The following is a 22,085-nucleotide window of genomic DNA, read 5'->3' as shown; positions in this document are numbered from 1 at the left end:
GACATTTCTTGTAGTTACTGTCCAGATTTGCACACATCTCAGGAAGGATTTTGGTCCACTCTTCCTTACAGATCTTCTCTAAATCCTTAAGGTTTCTCGGCTGTCTCTTGGCAACTCAGCTCCCTCCATAAATTTTACATAGAATTAAGGTCTGGAGACTGACTAGGCCACTCCATGACCTTAATGTGCTCCTTCTTGAGCCACTCCTTTGTTGCCTTGACGGTATGTTTTGGGTTATTGTCATGCTGGAAGACCCATCCATGACCCATCTTCAGCGTTCTGGCTGAGGGAAGAAGCTTCTCATCCAAGATTTTACAATACATTGCCCTGTCCATTGGCCCCTCAATGCGGAAAAGTTGGCCTGAAGCTTTAGCAGAGAAACAGCCACAAAGCATCACGTTTCCGCCTCCATGCTTGACTGTAGGGATGGTGGGCCTAATCCTCAAAAATTTTGAGCGGTGTAACTTAAATCGGGCCGGCGCAAGGCATTCCTCTTCTCCGGGGGGCGATTACCATTTAAATGAGGCGCGCTCCCACGCCGGCCGTACTGCGCATGCTCGTGACGTCATTTTCCCGACGTGCATAGCGCGAAATTACATTACGTCAGGCTTTGTGGATTGCGACGGGACAATAAAGTTGCGTCGGGTTAAAAAAAGATACGGCGCCAAAAAAAAATATTTAAATTTAAAAAAAATCGCGTCGCGAGCAAGAAAGGTCTGTTTTTACAAGGTGTAAACAGTTTACACCTTGTAAAAGCAGCCCTAATTTTGCGTTTGCAAAATATAACTTACGGAGAAAAAACGAAGCTGAAAAGCTTCGTGGATCTCCGTAAGTCCTAATTTGCATACCCGAGGCGGCATTTCGACGCGAAATGCCCCCAGCGGCGGATGCGGTACTGCATCCTAAGATCCGACAGTGTAATTCAATTACACATGCCGGATCTTCGTCCTAAATATGGGAAACTGATTCTGTGGATCAGTTCCATAGTTAGGACCAGGGATACGACGGAGTAACAGCAGTTACTCCGTCGTATCTCTTTTGAGGATTTGGCCCGGTGTTCTTAGAGTCATAGTCAGAATTTTTCTTCCTTATAAAGAGTTGAGTTAATGCCAAAGAGCTAAATTTTGGTCTGATCTGACCACAGCACTTTCTCCCAATCCTTCTCTGAATCATTTAGATGTTCATTGCATGACTGTACATGTGTCTTCTTGAAGAGGAGGACTTGCTGCGTTTGGAGGAAGAAAAATGCTGACTATGACCCTAAGAACACCATCTCTATAGTCAAGCATGGAGGTGGAAACATTATGCTTTGGGGCTGTTTCTCTGCTAAAGGTACAGACCGACTTGTATTGTAAAATCTTGGATGAGGATCTTTTTCCCTGAGCCAGAACACTAAAGATGGGCCATGAATGGGTCTTTCAGCATGACAATGACCCAAAACATACAGCCAAGGCAACAAAGGAGTGGCTCAAGAAGAAGCACATTAAGATCAGGGAGTGGCCTAGACAGTCTCCTGACCATAAAGGGGTGTTTCAGTCATTTTTTATGTTTATTAAAAGTCAGCAGCTACAAAAAGTGTAGCTGCTGTCTTTTAATAAACATACACTCACCTGCTCCACGTTCCAGGGCCGCGCCGGCCGGGGCTCCGCTCCCCCCCCTCTCCGGCCTGCGCCCGCCGTGTAGAGCTGACTGCGCAGGCGCCATATAGAGCCGACTCGCAGGTCGGCTAGTTACGGAAAACTGGTGACGCGCCTTATGCGCCAGGGGAAGTTTTTCACCAGACGTCAATCATCTAACCTCTGGATAGAATCAGAACCCGGAAGCCGGGGGGGGAAATAACAATAAAACGGTATGTACGGCAAAAAAACAAAAAAAAACAGCATACTGGAGATGTCGGAAGTATGCTGGATGTAATGGTATATAATTGTTTTAGGGTGAACCTCCGCTTTAAGCTAGTGCATTGTTGGTTCACTTACCTTTTCCCTCGATTTCCCTTCTAAATGTTTGTTCTCTTTGGGCCATATCCTCAAAAGAGATACGACGGCGTATCTACTGATACGCCGTCGTATCCCTGTTTCTATCTTTGGAACTGATCCACAGAATCAGTTTCCAAGAGATAGACAGAAGATCCGACATGTGTAATTGAATTACACTGTCGGATCTTAAGGATGCAATTCTAGGCCGGCCGCTAGGTGGCGAGGCCATTGTGGCCGGCGTAGAATATGCAAATGAACACTTACGGCGATCCACGAACGCTCCGATGGGCCTGTCGCTCTAATGCTACGTTGTTTACGTCGAGTTACGCCGTGTAAAAATAGGGCTGAGTCCCATTTGACTAAGCCCTATTAAGTATGGCCGTCGTTCCCGCGTCGAAAATTCAAACTCTACGTCGTTCGTGTAAGACGTCCGTGAATGGCGCTGGACGCCATTTACGTTACCGCCTAAGCAAATGACGTCGGAGCGACGTCAGTTAGCGCAATGCACGTCGGGTAAGTTACCCGACGGAGCTTGCGCAGTACGTCCGGCGCGGGAGCACGCCTAATTTAAATGGGACTCGCCCCATTAGATTCGGCACGCCTTGCGCCGGACGGATTTGAGTTACACCGCCGCAAATTTCCAGGTAAGTGTGTTGTGGATCGATACCTAACTTAGGAAATTTGCGGCAGTGTAACTTAAATCACTTAAGTTACGTTGCGCTGCGGGACTGTGGATTTGGCCCTCTGTTTTCTTTGTCTGAATTTCTCACTTCCTGTTCCTCCTCAGTAAGCTGTTCTGGCTGACTAACCACCCCTTGGATGATGGTGGCAAGCTTACTGAGAAGGAACAGGAAGTGAGAAATTCAGACAAAGAAAAAAATTTTTTAGAAGGGAAATCAAAGGAAAAGGTAAGTGAACCAACAATGCACTAGCTTAAAGGAAACTATTTAAAAAATAAAAAACAAACCTAAACTTTTTCGGCTCTGATGTCAGGCTTTTGCAGCAATGTAATTACAGTTAGCTTAGGAAACATATTTAAAACCTAGAGCGCCACCTGCTGACTAGAAATAGCAAAATAGAAAGATATGCAATAGTAAATATTTATTTTGTAAAATAAATTAACACATTTTTATGTATTTTAGCAATGGTTACCTATAATAAATTAACGGATTGAATCTTTTGAGTTTCAGTTGAACAATAAAGCATGATTTTTGATTGGTTGGTACGGTATATTACTGCACTATCATTGCTGTGTAATTTAATCAGTTATTAAGCTGTGAGTGTCTGCCTGTGGCTCACAGAGCCATTACTATATTAAATATGTTCACAACAAAGTGAATTTTCTATTGAAAATAAGATACATAATAAAAGTATAATTATACAGCTTTTAGCCTTGCTTTACTCAATAAGTGCAATATTACAGTGTACCAAGAGGCAGCATAATGCATTATTTCAAGCAGCAAATTTGTTATAGCCTGGAAAAATGCATCACAAATGGAAGTTATACAGAAAGTAATCTGGAAAGATATTTTTAATGTTCATAGCTGTAGTCGTTATGCATAAGTAATTGAATCAGTGTCTAATATGAAAAGTTTATTTTCTGCACTTGACTGTTTTTTTATTGTCACAAAACTTTTATATTTTCTATTAAATTAATTTTAATCAGATCTGATATCTTGCACCATATGACTAAAAGTTATGATTGACTGTTCCATCTCTTTTTTAAAACATTTTTTTTTCTTGTTGCACTAATTTAGTGGAAGAGTTAAAGAATAAGGGCCAGATCCACAACCAGCGGGCGCAACGTAACTTTTGTGATTTAAGTTACACCGCCGCAAATTGCCCAAGTTAGTGCCCGATCCACAAAGCACTTACCTGGAAATTTGCGGCGGTGTATCCTAAATCAGTCCGGCGCAAGGCAGGCCAATTCAAATGGGGCGAGTCCCATTTAAATTAGGCGCGCTCCCACGCCGGACGTACTGCGCATGCTCCCGACGCTATTTTCCCGTCGTGCTTTGCGTTACGTTACGTTGCGCCGAGTTTTGTGAATCGCAACGTGTAAAAAAGAGATGCGGCGGGAAAAAAATTTTTTTTAAAAAAAATTGACAGCGACGTGGGAAAGACGGGTATACTTTTACATGGTGTACTAACTTTACACTTTGTAAAAGCAGCCCTATCTTTGCGACGGCAAACTAACACTTACGGCGACTTAACGAAGGGAAAAAGCTTCGTGGATCTCCGTAAGTGCTAATTTGCATACCCGACGCTGGATTACGACGAGAAATGCCCCCAGCGGCGGCCGCGGTACTGCATCCTAAGATCCGACAGTGTAAGTCCATTACACCTGTCGGATCTTAGGACTAGCTATGCGTAACTGATTCTATGAATCAGCCGCATAGTTAGAAACAGGGATACAACGGCGTATCAGCAGATACGCCGTCGTATCCCTTTTGTGGATCTGGCCCTAAGGGCTCTTTCACACGGACGGAAGTGTGACGGAGGAAAAACCTACTTTTCCATCCGTCTGGCGGATCGGATCGGGTGAACACGGATAGATGGTCCGTATTCATTCCTATCCCCCCATAGGGGAGAGCGGAGAAAAGACAGGGCGGTCCCTGCACAGTGTGCGGGGACTGCCCTGTCATCCGCCGGCTCAGCGGGGATCAACGGAGCGATCCCCGCTGAGAAAAAAAAAAAGAACATTCCGCTCTGGGTGATTAATATACATTGCAAGGATTTTATCAAACTTTGTTTTAGATTCCTTCCTTTTGTTATTATGAAGAAATAGCTGTTTGTTTGTGTCCATGTGATAAGTGAATGAAAATAACAGTCACTTTATAATTATCAATAAGCTGCTGCAATTGAAGGGTTCTAATGTGGAAAGTGGCAGGGAATGCCTTTAGGTGTAATTTAGCAACATTTTGTTGCAGAGGATGCCCAAAATATGACTTGTATCTTGGTGCAGTCTTCTGGGAAAATCAGTGACTATATTGGTTCATGTTTATATCAACGACAAAGTACATGAAAGGTGGAAGATCCTTAAAATCGGTTTGGAGAACTAGACAGTAAGAATCTTTAACCGTATATTCTCTGGAATGTTGTCTTTGGTATCTGCACTTAAATGGAAGGGGGCCTGTTGTGCAAAGGAGGAGGTTTAGGAGAAGTTTGAAGGTGTTCTTAAACTAGGATAGAGGGCTAAGAAAAGTTGGTGGCGTCTATCTCTGTGTGAAGCCTTGTACACACGACCGAGGAACTCGACGGGCGAAACACATAGGCCCAGATTCTCGTATCTGGGCGTAAAACTGTGCGGGCGTAACGTATCTGGTTTACGTTACACCGCCGCAAGTTTTACAGGCAAGTGCTTTATTCACAAAGAACTTCCCTGTAAAGTTGCGGCGGCGTAGCGTAAATCACCCGGCGCAAGCTCGCCTAATTCAAATTAGGCAGGTAGGGGGCGTATAGCATTTAAATTAGGCGCGTTCCTGCGCCAAACGTAATGCGCATGCACCGTCCCTAAAATTTCCCGACGTGCATTGCGCTAAATGACGTCGCAAGGACGTCATTGGTTTCGATGTGAACGTAAATGGCGTCCAGCCACATTCACAGACGACTTACGCAAACGACGTAAATTTTAAAATTTTGACGCGGGAACGACACCCATACTTAACATTGGTTAAGGGGCAACTTTATGTGTCGCAGATCTAACGTAAACGTCGTAACTTCACTGCGTCGACCGCGCGTACGTTCGGGAATTCGCGTATTTTGCTAATTTGCATACTCGAAGGGGAAAACGGCGGAGGCGACACATAGCGGCAAAAAAAAATTGCATTTAAGATCCGACAGCGTAAGAGCCTTACGCCTGTTGGATCTAATGGATATCTATGCGTAACTGATTCTAAGAATCAGTCGCATAGATACGACGGCCCAGATTTGGACTTACGACGGCGTACATTGCGTTGCGCCGTCGTAGGCCCTTTAAGAATCTGGGCCCTTGTTTTCCTTGTCGAGTTCCTTGTTGGCTGTCGAGGAACTCGACAAGGCAAGTTTCTCCATTCCCGTCGAGGAAATAGAGAACTTGCTCTCTTTTTGGCTCGTCGAGTTTCTCGACAGTTTCCTCGACGAAAATGTACACACGACCGGTTTCCTCGGCAAAAAAATATCTCCCAGCAAGTTTCTTGCTGGTTTTTGCCGAGAAACTCGGTCGTGTGCACGAGGCCTGAGAAGTGATATCAAAGAGAGCATGAAGATGATCTTGTCCATGGAGAGTGTGTTGTGATAGTGCTGAGCCACCATGGGTGGAATTACACATGAGTATGAATGCTAAGTTAAATATTTGCGTATGATATAATTCCTCCACATTAGATGATGTGTACTTACAGGCAGCCCCTTTAAGATGCAGCGGCTGCATGGACACACCCACTTGTTCTAATCTGTCACATTAGAACATGCAGATGTGTCTGCGCAGTATTAATAGACCTGAATAGGCTGCCTGCATAAAGGACCTGCTGGCTAGGAGCGCAATTAAAAATAAAACAGCCCATTCAGGGTATACAGGCTTTAACAAATGTGTGAATGAAACCTTATAAACCTATTACCTGATAATTTTATGAGGCATATATAGAAGCCTCAACTAGAAAAGACGCTCTACTGGACCTGTTAATCTCAAACATTGCAAAAATTATTACAAATGTTCAAATAAATGTAATTCTGGGTAGCATTGACTATAACATGAATAATTTTATTTTGCAAAGCAAATATAGGAGTGTCCAAAAATGTATAGATTGGGAGGGAATATTGTCAACAAGCGACACAAAACAGAAAGAGTAGTATTTAAAGTGGAGGTTCACACAAAAAGAGAACCTCCGCTTTTTGGATCCCTCCCCCCCTCCGGTGTCACATTTGGCACCTTTCAGAGGGGAGGGGGGTTCAGATACCTGTCTGAGACAGGTATTTGCACCACTTCCGGGTTCTGACTCCCACGGGGAATCCAGCCTCGTCACGTCACCCCCCCAGCTGTCTTCTGGGAAACACTGTTCCCAGGAGAGAGGGGGGACCAGTCACAGTGCGCCGCAATCTTCGCGCATGCGCAGTAGGGAATCGGGCAGTGAAGCCGCAAGGCTTCACTTCCTGATTCCCTCACCGAGGATGGCGGCAGAAGCAGCCGAGGACAGAGCGATTGCTCAGCTTCGGCTACTGACATCGCGGGCGCGCTGGACAGGTAAGTGTCCATTTTTTAAAAGTCAGCAGTATTTGTAGCTGCTGGCTTTAAAAAAAAAAAAAACGGGTGGACCTCCGCTTTAAATGACTGGAAAGTTACAAAAATACAAAAAAGTGTGAAAAATGAAAATTAGGCAGGCTAAAATTTTAAAGGCTAAACTCATATTTTGTAAAAAAAAAAAAAAAATTAAATGCACATGATTTTGCAGGTAAAAAAAATGTGCATTTGTAATTTTTTTTTACCATGGAGCCTGCAAAGCATTACACCTGTGTTTAGTAGATTGTGGGTGCAATGTCAGGCTTCTGCAGATACTTCTGACAATTGTCTGCCTGTACCTCTATATATGCAGGAAGCGTCAGTGAATTAGGAGGGTGCTGATGAGCGCCCTGGTAGTACACTGAGAACTACAAGCCATCTGCCGCAGTGGAAGATTGGACTTGTAGTTCATTCATTCACAGATCGATGTGAATGAATAAAAGAGCAGAGCGCCACACAGCCTCTCTCTTTATAAAATGTGACAGCCGGACGTAGAAGAGACTGCCTTCAAATCGGTCACAGTGTGGGATCAGGGGGCGAAACGTGTAGGCAGAGCGAGATAATTGCTACCCAAGTTGCAGTAAAGGCACACAGAGACCAAGTAAAGTGGCACTGTTATTGTTTGGTTAATTAGAAGTAACGTGTAGAGGGCAGTGGCAAAGTGCTTACTTAACATTCCCAAAACATCAGAGCCCTGATAATACAGGTGACTTGGGTACAATAGTTCTCGGCAACGTTGGCTGTATATTAATATAGTCCCAGCATACTTTAATAATGTTTTCATTACCGAAGCAGCATCTGAGTGAAGGTGGTGGCTGAAAGGCTGAGCGGTGGTGCAGATGAACTTAGCAAACCGACTTGAAAGATATTTGTCCCATCTCTTGAGTCCTCAGATAGAAGAGCCAGTTGCAGTATCCCCGTTCTGTCCCTCTTTAACAGGAACCTCTTTATAGCGCGAAATACACTGTCCCTAACCAGTGGGAATCCTGTCCCAACTCTATCCATTTCCCAAATGCCCCAACTGCAGTGGGACAGTGCTATTTATTAGCATTGCCCTCACTAAAGATGGCAGCAGCTTCCCTGATGACACTTAAGGGGGTTTCAGGGGAACAAATCTCCTATCATCCTCCTTACATTTGCCAGCAAAACAGCACCACCTACAGAGGGGAGGATAAACTGCACATGCATACAAGTGGGCTGCTGCATTAGTAACATGTTACACCCTACATATGAGTGTAACATGTAACATGTTACTAAAGGTGAAGGTTAAAAAAATTTAAGAATGCTAGAGTGAGTAAGGCCTCGTACACACGACTGAGAATCTCATCATAAAAGAAACGTCTTTTTCCTCGACAAGGTTCTTGTCAGGCTTGACGAGAATCTTATCAATCTTTCCTTGCATACACACGGCTGGATTCAAGAAGCAATTGCGCCTGTGTAACCATAGTTACACAGGCGCAATTGCTTAATTGCCCCGGCGTAACGAATGCTCCTGATTCAGGAACCTTGTTACGCCGACTGCAGCCTAAGATATGCGTGGCATAAGGCTCTTATGCCCGCATATCTTAGGCTGCATTCTTGCGATGGCCGCTAGGTGGCGTTCCCGTTGTGCTCAGCGTATAGTATGCAAATTGCATACTAACGCCGATTCACAACGTTGCGCGAGCCCTGCGTACACAGTTTACGTTGTTTCCGTACGGCGTCTTTCGCGTAAGGCTGCCCCTGCTATTAGCAGGGGCAGCCAATGTTACGTATACCCGTCGTTCCCGCGTCGCAAAATTTCAAATTTACATAGTTTGCGTAAGTGATTCGCGAATGGCGCTGGACGCCATTCACGTTCACTTCGAAGCAAATGACGTCCTTGCGACGTCATTTGCCGCAATGCACGTCGGGAAAGTTTCCCGATGGAGCATGCGCTCTACGATCGGCGCGGGAACGCGCCTAATTTAAATGATTCCCGCCCCCTACGGGATCATTTAAATTGCGCGCGCTTACGCCGGGCATTTTGCCGGCGTGCCCACGCAATTTACGGAGCTACTGCACTGTGAATCAAGGGCAGCGCAGTAATTTTGCGGGGGCGCAGGGCAAAAAATGCGCAATTGTACTTGAATCTAGCCCAGCGTCAAGACAAAATCTCGTCGTTCTCAAACGCGGTGACGTACCACACGTACGACGGCACTATAAAGGGGAAGTTCGAATTCCACTGGCGCCACCCTTGGGGCTGCTTTTGCTAATCTCGTGTTACCGTGTGTTAGTAAAAGTTTGGTGAGAGACGATTCGCGCTGTTTCCTCAGCTCAATCCGATGCACTCGGATTCCGAGTGCATCGGATCGAGCTGAGGAAACAGCATACTGAGCGGCGGTTTCATGCTTTACTGAGAGCGGGGATTCGTGAGTGCACATGTCGATGCTCTGAATTACACATTCGATCTATCATCATATATTTGCGCAATGTGGTTTATTTCTCTCTTTCTTTCATGTTAACATCTGTCTGCGAGTGTAGGTTCATCTGACTACAGCGGTGAGGTACTGGAGTAGCACTCATATGAAGGAGGTTTTTCCTGATTGGGACTTTTGTTTTTTCACTGTGCACTACCTAAGGACTTGGTTTGATTCACAGTATGGAGTTCTGATCTCCTTGATTAGCGTGTACATTTATCACCTTTTAAGTTAATATTAGCGCATCTTATATTATATATGTTTTCACTGTTTTGATTTGGTATCACCCAGATAGCAGCTGTATTATTTGTTTTTTTATTTAGGTGCACTTGGAATTAATTATTTAATAGCGCTGTAGTATATTGTTCACATGTCTAGATTTCTAGGCAATCTACTGGCAAAAACAGGTAACAATACAAGTCTCTTTCCAATAAGAGCCATGAAAATCTAAAATTGTCTTTTACATGAGATGATTAAGGCTGCATTCACACCTTAGCGTGGCGTTTTGTACCACGATTTGCCGCGATTTTTAACCTTGTTTTCGCTGGAGGGGTGATTTACACATTGTCGGCTATGCCGAACGCCGAAGCCGCCTGAAAAAAAGGGTCAGGGACTTGTTTTGAGCTTCAGGCGTACGGCGTTTCAGCGTTCGGCGTGGAGATGTGAACCATCTCCATAGAGAACAATGTTAAATCACCCCTCCAGCGTATTTTAGGTTGCAATAGCGTCGGGCTTCAGGCGTTAAAACGCCTAGGTGTGAATAGAACCTTAAACTAGCTCAATAAATTCTTTAAAAAAAGCAGCATTTGTTTTTAAAAGAACAAAATATAAATGACTATTTTTTATAAGAATATAAAGAATTCAGTGAGTATCAGTGCCTTTGGGGACCAGGAAGGATTTATTTCCCTGGGAAGAAAATCTGACCATTCTTTATAAATCTTGTTTGACTTCTTCTGGATCAACTGCAAGTTTTGACTTTGGTTCACGCTCCTCCGACATGAAAGGCGTGCAACCTCTGATCTGACTGTGCCCTGCAACTTCAGCCTGACTTTGATACGACTTAATGTGACTTTTTAAACTCTATGGGCCAGATTCACAAAAGAGATACGACGGCGTATCTCCTGATACGCCGTCGTATCTCTGTGATCCGCCCGTCCTAACTATGCGGCTGATTCATAGAATCAGTTACACATAGATAGCCCTAAGATCCGACAGGTGTAATTGAATTACACCGTCGGATCTTAGGATGCAATTCTAGGCCGGCCGCTAGGTGGCGATTCCATAGCGGTCGGCGTAGAATATGCAAATGACTAGTTACGCCGATTCACGAACATCCGCGTTACCCGTCGCTCTAACTTTACGTTGTTTCCGTCTAGATACGCCGCGTAAAACTAGGGCTGCCCTCTAGGTCGACTAACCAATGTTAAGTATGGCCGTCGTTCCCTCGTCGAAATTTCAAAAATCACGTCGTTTGCGTAAGTCGTCCGTGAATGGCGCTGGACGCCATTTACATTAACGTCTAAACAAATGATGTCCGTGCGACGTCATTTAGCGCAATGCACGTCGGGTAATTTTCCCGACTGAGCAAGCACAGTACGTTCGGCGCGGGAACGCGCCTAATTTAAATGGTGCCCGCCCCATTTGAATTAGGCGGCCTTGCGCCGAGCGGATTTACGTTACACCGCCGCAAGTTTACAGGTAAGAGTTTTGTGAATCAGGCACTTACGCTGTAAACTTGCGGCGGTGTAACGTAAATCAGATACGTTACGCTGCCGTGGAGCAACGTAAATGTACCTGAATCTGGCCCTGTGACATTTGAAATTGTATCAAAGTCAGACCAAATTAGTGCAGGAACCTTTTGTAAAGTCGGAGTGACTTGTGTCAGATCAGTTAAGAGGGCTCTCATAGGGAAACTTTTAATTTGACATGTCATGCGACTTGTGCTCTCACAATCTCAAAAATATTCCAATTGCACACCTTCCTGGAGAGTGGCCAATGAAAAAAGAGGGGGCTGAAGCGATCACCAGCTGGGAACTGGAAAAGCAATCATGTAGGTATATTCGCCAGCACACCAAGGATCGTTTTAAAACGTCCAAAAAATTGTAATGCATAGAAACGATCACAGAAAGAAGCAACGTTTCGAAGTCGCACAGGACCTCTTCGTCAGGCAGGTGCCTGATGAAGAGGTCCTGTGCAACTTCGAAACGTTGCTTCTTTCTGTGATCGTTTCTATGCATTAAACTTTTTTGTGCTCTCATAAGACGGATCCCATGTCGCACCAGTGTGAACTGAGCCTCTTGGAATTATTCTGGCTGCACTCAATGGGCATGTGTCTTATCAAAACATATACGTAACTAATAATTAATCATTGTTCACTATGAAGCCAATAAATGCAGGTGAATATAATTTCGCTTGTCAGTTTACCTAATTTTTTCATGCTCTGCTCCACTTCTGAGATTTTATTATTGTAACCCATGTGTGACTTTTCCATGTCATCTGAAACGCCATCCATTCTTTCTACAACTAAAAAGAAGAAAAAAGCACTTTGATAAATTGTTGTTTGCATCACTGGTGTAATAGAACTACTGTGTTAGCAAAGCCTGCACACCTAGGCCCTTTCTTTAAAAAAAACAGTCTGAAGAGAATCACGGACAACACATTTTTAATAAGGAAGCTCTTTAAGCACCCTTCGGCTCTGGGAATAAGGAAGTGATGAAAACAAATCTTGATGTAGCTTTAGATAAAATTCTAGTAGATTTCAGAAAAAAACACTAAAAAACTTACAGGCCTTTAACCCCTTCAGCCCCAGAAGATTTTAGCCCCTTCCTGACCAGAGCACTTTTTACAATTTGGCACTGCGTCGCTTTAACTGACAATTGCACAGTCTTGCGACGCTATACCCAAACAAAATTTGCATACTTTTTTTACCCACAAATAGAGCTTTCTTTTGGTGGTATTTATTTTTTGCACTATGAACAAAAAAAAGCGACAATTTAAACAATATATATATATATATATATATATATATATATATATATATATATATATATTTACGTTTTGCTATAATAAATATGCCCAATTAAAAAAAAAATAATAATAATTTCTTCATCAGTTTAGGCCAATATGTATTCTCCTACATATTTTTGGTAAAAAAAAATGCAATAAGCATATATTGATTGGATTGCTCAAAGGTTATAGCAAACTACAAACTATGAGAAAGATTTATGGCATTTTTTTTGTTCTAGTAATGGCGGTGATCTGCGATTTTTAGCGGTACTGCGACACTGCAATAGACAGATTGGACACTTTTGACACATTTTTGGGACTAAAACCAGCCTATTTTGAATTAGGCAGGCTTACGCCGGCCCAGTTATACTGCGCCGCAGTAAGTTTCAGCGCAAGTTCTATGTGAATATACAACTTGCTGCTCAAACTTACGGCGGCGTAGTATATCTGAGATACGCTACGCCCGCCTAAAGATAGACGAATCTCTCTGAATCTGGCCCTTAGAGCTTATTCCTCTACCCTCAGACCTAACAAGACCTTCTGCACAAAAATATTCCCTTGACACCAGTGTTATGGTGTGAACAGGGTACAAAGAAAACAGTTCCAGAGACATTTAGAGAAAAATGGTGTGAACAAGGCAGATTATTCTTCTTGCAACATTTTACCAACATTATCAATCTCCTATTTTCTATACTTTTTAAAGGGGGTTGTAAAGGTTTTTTATTTTCTAAATAAGTTCCTTTAAGCTAGTGCATTGTTGGTTCACTTACCTTTTCCTTCGATTACCCTTCTAAATGTTTTTTTTTTCTTTGTTTTCTTTGTCTGAATTTCTCACTTACGGTTCTTTCTCAGTAAGCTGTTCTGGCTGACTAACCCCCAGCCAGAACGGCTCGGATGATGGGGGCAAGCTTACTGAGGAGAAACAGGAAGTCAGAAATTCAGACAAAGAAAAAAAAACATTTAGAAGGGAAATCGAAGGAAAAGGTAAGTGAGCCAACAATGCACTAGCTTACAGTAAAGGAACCTATTTAGAAAATAAAAAACGAACCTTTACAACCCCTTTAAGGTCATTTTATCTGACTGTCACATAGTTATAATTTACTATGAAATTCTTTGTGATAAAAGCACATACCTTTATATCCTAGTATGGATACTGTGATGGTGAGTAAGGCACACAGAATATACAGCACAACGATCGAAAATTTCAGTGCCCAGTTATTTTTACACTTTGTACACTGGTTGCCTTCTTGTATACCTGTAAAATAAAAGTATTCTTATAATAATCTGAAAATAGCATAGTTACAGCCCGTAATATTAAAAATCTAATATAAAATCTTTGGTTGCTCTCTAGTGGGATTACCAGTGATCTAATGCTACCTGTATTTCATTTAAAAGACATGATTAATAATTAGATCATTTTTAGTTAGTGATGACAAACTGTAAAGCAGCACTGAAATGCAGCTGACCCCATAAAAATACACATACATGACATTTAACCCTACATATACAACATTAAGGGCTCATTCACACCATACATGCATGAAAACTGATGGTAAAACGGCACAGATTTCACATGCAGAGACATCAGTTTTCATGTGCGTTTCAGTGAGTTTTCATGCACGTTGACATCATTTTTAATGCGCGTTTCAGTGAGTTTTTATGCACGTTGACATCATTTTTAATGCGCGTCAGTTATGTGCCCTATATTCACACCAATGTTGTGGTCATGTCAGTTTTTTTCTGGTGCAGAAAACTGCATACACGTTGCAGATTCCTGCGCAGAAAAAATCCACACGTGATATCAGTGTTGTGGTGTGAACAGGGCACATTGAGAACAATTGTTTTTTTTTCTGAGCCCTTGCAGAATGCGTGCAAAAAAACTGGCGTATCTGCACCATGGTGTGAATGAGGCCTAAAGATGATGGGTAGAATTGAACTCATAATTGATGTGTAATCAAGATAGACCAACAAGTTTAAAGCGGTGGTTCACCCTAATAAAACATTTTTTTTTATAGCATTAAATTAGGCATAGTAGCGCGAGCTACAGTATGCCTGTATTGATTTTTTTAGCCCGGTACTCACTGTGCAATCCTATATAGAAGATTCCGACTCCCCGCGGGGAATGGGCGTTCCTATCAAGAGGGAGGACGATTGACGGCCGGCTATGGCACGTCACGCTTCTCCGGAAATAGCCGAAATAGGACTTGGCGCTTCACGGCGCCTGCGAATAGTCTGTGCGCAGGCGCCGTATAGCGCCGTGAAGAGCCGAGACCTGTTCCGGCTATCTTCGGGGAGCGTGACGTGCCATAGCCGGCCGTCAATCATCCTCCCTCTTGATAGGAACGCCCATTCCCCGCGGGGAGTCGGAATCTTCTATATAGGATTGCACAGTGAGTACCGGGCTAAAAAAATCAATACAGGCATACTGTAGCTCGCGCTACTATGCCTAATTTAATGCTAAAATGTTGTTATGGAGGGTGAACCACCGCTTTAACTAAAAGCAATCAACTTAAAGTGATAATAAATAGTTGTTGTTTTTTTTTTTTAATAACAAACAGTGGTTTTGCACAGAGCAGCCCAGATCCTCCTCTTTTTGGGTCCCATGCTGGCACTCCTGGATCCTCCGTCCTGCCGTGTGCCCCCACAGCAAGCAGCTTGTTGTTGGGGGCACCTGTGCAGGTGTGTTTCCGAGCCGTGGCTCGGTGTGTCCATCCATACACTGAGCCACGGCTTGGCCCCGCCTCCTCCATCTCCTGATTGCTCACTGGCTGTGATTGACAGCAGCGGAAAGTCAATCAGGAGCACAAGTCTCCAGAGAACCAAGGCACTCATGGACATCGTTGGATCAATAGGGGGCTCAGGTAAGTATTAGGGGGACTGCTGCACACAGAAAGTTTTTTTTATCTTCAAGCATGGAATTAATTAGGGTAAAAAAAACCTTTTGCCTTTACAACCACTTTAATACACAATTAATATATGTGCTGTATTAATTTTGTTTAGCGAGTTCTGTGATTCAGGTAACAGCTCAAGGCAGGATGGCCAGGTTGGTGACCTCACTTCTCTTTACTAAAGTTATGCATTAACACTAGACCACTCCAAACCTGCCAGTTAGACAATGAAGTACAGGCATACCCCACTTTTAATTACACAATGGGGTTTATTTACTAAAGTTGGAAAGCACAAAATCAGGCTCACTTCTGCATAGAAACCAATGAGCTTCCAGGTTTTATTAGCAAAACGTAATTGTACAAGCTGGGGTTAGAAGCTCATTGGTTTTTATGCAGAAGTGAGCCTGATTTTGCGCTTTCCAGCTTTAGTAAATAAACCCCATTGTGTACTCAAAAGTGGGGTATGCCTGTTGTATGCTATCAATATGTAGACAACGCTGTGCTGGTCAGTGGATGGTAAGATTATATTTATAATCTGCTTAGATGTCAGTTTTTAGGAAATAAGATATAGTATCAAACAGATAAATATTACAACCCAGTCCAAACACGACATGTGTATTGTCTTATATACTATTAAAACGTGTTTATATTCTTTTAAATTGTATATTTTTTTATTTATAGATATAACAAGCAGGTGCCTACTGTACATTTGCTTAGCTGTCTGAGATCAGATGATTAGAAGAGAGTTGATGGTGCACAATGATCTATGCAGATGACACATCACTCATGAATCATGTTAGCCAGGGGGTGACCACAAAAAGGTCACCTACTATAAATCTGCAGATTTTGACTTGAATTTCACTATGGCTGCAAGTCGAGTAAGGTGATGTGGATGAATCATTGTGCAGGTTCCCCAAATGTATAGTTTATTGTGATATTTCACAAAGACTATTATTTTGTAAATGGATTCCAGCAAGCCTCATTTGCTGATCATTCACGTCTACGCGTAAGCAGTGTGATTTGGCAGAGCATCACTGCAACAGACTAGAAACTAATTAAAATGATTAGTTGCTGCTTCATAAAGTAGCAAGGCATAGAAAACGCAGTGAAATTAATGATGAATCACTCATTGTCTGCCTTGTTACAAATGAAAAGTTGGTGCAAGAATAGATATGTGAGTAATTTAGCTGTGCTTGAAGTCATTACAGCAAGAGTCATTGTGGTTGTTAGTAGACCCTGATAGCACAGGTTAGTGCCAGGAGCTATCCAGCCTGATTAGTGCTGATGTCTAGTGGCTCTATGCACACTTGTCATGTGATAATTCTGGCTGACGGTGTGAGAATTAGGAGACAAACTGTGTAATTACATTATAGATTTTCCTGTCCCTGGCCTCCCGGCAGCAACAAGGCTTCCACTTCAACATAAATTACGAAATAATAGCACACTGTGTGCTCCCTAGTATCCACATAGAATTCGTTTCTCAGCATGTTGTACATTTACCCCAAATGGTACATCTGCTTCTAGAATGACTCTTAGGACAAAATGTTAAAAGTTTTTCATATAACATAAAATAAACCTTATACAGTAAAACCTTGGTTTGAGAGTAACTTGGTTTGAGAGCGTTTTGCAAGACAAGAATTTTTTTTAATAAATTTTGCCTTGATATACAAGTGATGTCTTGTAAAGGAGTAGCGTCATGTCACAACTGAGTATAAAAAAGAAGAGGGGAGCCTCTAAGTGTAGCAATATGGTTACATTTAATGAAGGTACAACATTTAGCAACTTATTGCTACACTTGGAGGTGCCTCTCTTCTCTTTTATATCCTGTAAAAAAAATGCTTTGATATACAAGTGCTTTGGATTACAAGCATGTTTCTGGAACAAATTATGCTCACAAACCGAGGTTTTACTGTACAGTTATGTGTACTTTAGGAGTTGCTATAAATACATTTTAAGGCTGATATTACAAATTACTAATACAGAGACCAGCAGGTCTCTCACTAACTATTAGTCTGTTTATAATTTTCAAACTAATGATGTGCATAAACAAGTACTTGGTAAATACATAATGGGAAATTACTGTAGGAGAGTGTGTAAGTGGGATGCAGCACAGTGCAGTGGCAATATCTCACACAGTGAGGTGCAATGAAAACTTGTATTGAAGACAGTACTGCAGAAAAAAGTTCAACAGATCACAACAAAGCCAGTGGGACTGCTGCCCAACTAGGTGCACGGTTTCCAATAATGTGAAGATAGCAGGTTTCACCCGGACTGACAGCGCCTGTAAAGAGAGTAGAATGCAGGGTGAAGCCCAGAAGAGAAGCGACAGAAGAGAAGCGACACTATGCTTTCCCTTCCCATCAGGAACCTTTCCCTACCACTAGTACTATCCCTAGCAGGCGAGGTACCTTTCCCTACACTACCATAAAATAAAATCCCAAATATAGTAGAATAGATATGTGAAATTAATGAAATATAAAATATGGAAAGACAGATAAGAGAAGAAGGATACATAAATAGTCAAATGCCAGAAATATGGCAAAAATGGGACTAATTTTAGCTCTCGGAAGGAATGAAAGAATCTATAAATGGAAAATAAGGACAAATATGAAGGATAAAGGTAAATGAAGCGGAAAATGGTAGAGAAATAAGGGAGAGACGGGGAGGGGGGGGGATTTTAGGATGAATGGATATGGAAGATAATAGGAGTAAATGTAGATTAATGATGAAGGGTATACTGTTTTAATGACAAAGTAACTTATACACATCAAGATTCGGTATATTGAATAACTAATAGGAACAATGTATATTGTAAATTAATCTTGTATAAATCCAAAAGCTTTTTGTATACTCGGCAAATACATAATGGGAAGATTACTGTAGGAGAGTGTGTAAGTGGGGTGCAGCACAGTGCGTGGCAATATCTCACACAGTGTGGTGCAATGAAAACTTGTATTGAAGACAGTAATGCAGAAAAAAGTTCAACAGATCACAACAAACCCAGTGGGACTGCTGCCCAACCGGGTGCACAGTTTCCAAAAAATGTGAAGATAGCAGTTTTCACCCGGACTGACAGCACCTGTAAAGACAGTAAAATGCAGGGTGAAGCCCAGAGGAAAAGCGACACTAACCTTTCCCTACCACTAGTACTATCCCTAGCAGCCAAGGTACCTTTCCCTACACTATCAATTCACATTATGCCCGCAAAAACCTAGGAGCCAGTGCCTTAAATAGGCTCTGCCTGACCCAAGATAGTTACCAGAGTCAATGGGGTGGCAGCAACCGGATAGCTTCCCCAATGACTGAGGAAACCATAGAGGAACTCTGTTCCTCTTGAGTTCCTCTCTAGTTGCAAGGCTGCTGTGGATGAGCGCCACATGCAGTGGAAAAAGTAGACTGTACCTGCCTACAGGTGTTTTTCTCACCCTAGTGAATGTTGCTTTAAACATCCCATGTTCCACAAAAAGTCCTAATTTTTTCTTTTAATTCCACTGCAATCTTACCATTTATAAGTTATATCTAAAGCTTGAAATAATCAATATCCAAACAGGACTGGGGACCAATTATAGCCAACTTGACTTAATCTAAATTTTCAGAACATACAGTAATATCATTTTTTGGCCTTAGCTAACCATCTTCTAAGATGTTAAACAAGAATTAGGTAAAAACCTCACAATCTGGAAATGAGCAAATCCTTTTTTGAGCAGGCAGTATCAATACAGGTACAAAACTTCCAATAGAGAAAGGGTCCGGTAAGGAAACCTCACTTGTGGTACCAGAGTTTTTCAATGATTGCAGTGTTAATTTAATCACGCATACTAGCAACCAGGAAGTAATAAAAAGCCATGAGTAAAGAAGATCCACCTTTTCATTTCAGTTCCTATACTATAATTTCCAAGTCAACAGACTGGGACCGGAACAGAGAAGCATAGCAGGCACATGATGAACTTTTTTTTTTTTTTTTTTTGGTTACAGCTGTTTATGTCTGTGCAGCCAACTGGAATTAATTCCAACCCGTAAATATTTTTTAAACATGCCAGCCAATCTGTAAAGTGACAAAGATTTGCAAGACTTGTTGCTAGTCTATAGGTCTTCAGAGCAAAAAGAGAGCATTAAAAAAACACTTGTGGATCACCCACAGTACATTTACTGCAGGCGGCCGGCATGGCCAGGCTGGATCACGTACATGTAGGCCCGGATTCCCAAAGCACTTGCGCCGACGTATCTCCAGATACGCCACGTAAGTGCAAATATGGTGGAGCATGTGGTCCACGCTGACCAAATTTTAAATACTTTTTAAACTTCAAGACATACATGCTGACAGCTTTTTCCCAAGGGCAGAAATACAGTGTCTTGAAAAAGTATTCACACCCCTTGAAAATTTCCACATTTTGTCATGAAATAACCAAAAACATAACTGTATTTTATTGGGATTTTATGTGATAGACCAACACAAAGTGGCACATATTTGTGAAGTTGAAGAATATCTGAAAAGTGTGGCGTGCATTTGTATTCAATCCCCCCCCCCCCTGTTTTCAACCCCTAACTAAAATCTAGTGGAACCATTTGCCTTCAGAAGTCATCTAATTAGTAAATAGAGTCCAACTGTGTGTAAGTTTATCTCAGTATAAATACAGCTGTTCTGTGAAGCCCTCTGAGGTGTGTTAGAGAACCTTAGTGAACAAACAAGATCATGAAGGCCAAGGAACACACCAGACAGGTCAGGGATAAAGTTGTGGAGAGGTTTAAAGCAGGGTTAGGTTATAAAAAAATATCCCAAGCTTTGAACCTCTCAAGGAGCACTGTTCAATTGATCATCCAAAAATGGAAAGCGTATGGCACAACTGAAAACCTACCAAGACATGGCCGTCCACCTAAACTGACAGGCAAGGAGAGCATTAATCAGAGAAGCAGCCATTGTAACTCTGGAGGAGCTGCACAGATCCACAGCTCAGGTGGGAGAATCTGTCCACAGGACAACTATTAGTCGTGCACTCCACAAATCTGGCCTTTATGGAAGAGTGGCAAGAAGAAAGCCATGCTAAAAGGAAAGCCATAAGAAGTCCCTTTCTAGAAGAAAACCTGTTAGAGTCTGCAAAAGACTGGAGTGGAGGTTCACCTTCCAGCAGGACACGACCCTAAACATACAGACAGAGCTACAATGGAATAGTTTACAGAAAAAGAAAGCCTCCATTAAAAGAAAGCCATACAAATTTAATACATTTCCCAAATTTTTGGTAAAATTTAAAAGTCGAGGTTACACGGAGTAAATAGATACCCAACATGCCAAACCTTAATTTATTTTTCCGCCAGTAAAATGGCGTCAAACTTCAGTACCCTATATTTTCTATAGGCGATACTTCAAAGGCCCCCTATAGGTATCAGTTTAGTGTTACAGAGGAGGTCTTGTGTTAGAATTATTGCTCTCACTCTGGCGTACACGGCGATATGTGACATGTGTATCGCAATCAAAGTTTTCACTTCGACCCTGCATGTCTCCCCTGCATTCCACTGAATGTTTTGCAATGCAGATCGCATTTGCAAAACATCCTACACCGGCAAAGCGAGTCGGGGACACCGAAAACGTGACCCGGAAGTGACATCAGATGCGTTGCTTTTTGGGTCACTGCAAGAAGGGGAGGAGAGCGGATGTGTATCTGCTCTTCTCCTTCCCCTCTATCCACCGAGACCCGCCATGACTGTCCTGGGCCCGCCGATGGGCAAGCGGAGCCCGGTAAGCATGGTTGAAGCGCGCAAGCGGGGGGCGCCGTTATCAGGGGTGTTTGAGAGCGATCGGGCGGCAGCCTGAACGCTCTCACCAGACAGGCAGGAGTCTGCCTGTCAGATTTACACACAATCCCAGTGGCTGCAGCCACCGGATTGTGTGCAATACCCCCCCGCCGTTAGGTCCGTATGACGTACGGACCTGGCGGCGAAAGAGTTAAGAAGGGAGCCCCCAGATCCTGGTTCCCCCTATATGAATGAGTATTGGGTACATCATACCCCTTCCCATTCACCAAATGTGAGTCTTTATTACCTTTTTTGGTGATTGGGTAGGGGTATGATGTACCCGATACTCATTTACATGGGGAGGGGGGGGGGTCGGGATGAGCTGATGAGTCATCGGTTCTTAAGAATGCGGTGGTCGGCTTCCCGGCTCGCTCCTTAGCAAACAACTAAATGCAGTGAATTATCGGTAATTACTGCTAAATTCAACAAATACTGCATTCCGTATTTAACTCCAAATTCTTAGTGAATTGAACACTTGTACAATTGTTACCGCATATTATTAACCATTATTTAACTCTTAGTGAATTGACCCCTATCTCTGACAACATTCATAATCTTATTGAAACACTAGAACCATCCCATATTAGAAAGTTTGGAATCAGGGTGATTTCTGACTGTTATGGGAGGACAACCTCTTTAAGGATGCTGTTCTCAAACCTAAAGATGTCTTGCAAGAGGAATATGGGGCCAAATCTTCAAAGGAGATACGCAGGCGGAACTGCTGTTCAGCCTG

The 22,085-nt window shown here is 42.7% G+C and overlaps 1 protein-coding gene across 1 annotated transcript in view; it reads right to left on the bottom strand.

The window, feature by feature from the left end:
• Positions 1-22,085, bottom strand: part of COLEC12 (collectin subfamily member 12) — a 183,490-nt gene that overhangs the window by 24,247 nt on the left and 137,158 nt on the right. Inside the window, exons 3-4 of the mRNA XM_040354040.1 lie at positions 13,807-13,929; positions 12,093-12,191 (exon numbers count right to left, since the gene is read on the bottom strand). Of these exons, the coding sequence (XP_040209974.1) occupies positions 12,093-12,191; positions 13,807-13,929 (222 nt within the window). The remainder of the gene's footprint in view (positions 1-12,092; positions 12,192-13,806; positions 13,930-22,085) is intronic.

Source organism: Rana temporaria, chromosome 5, assembly GCF_905171775.1.
Source record: "Rana temporaria chromosome 5, aRanTem1.1, whole genome shotgun sequence".
Classification (NCBI taxonomy): domain Eukaryota; kingdom Metazoa; phylum Chordata; class Amphibia; order Anura; family Ranidae; genus Rana; species Rana temporaria.
Note: the sequence above shows the minus strand (reverse complement) of the source record. Positions and strands in the feature narration are given on the sequence as shown.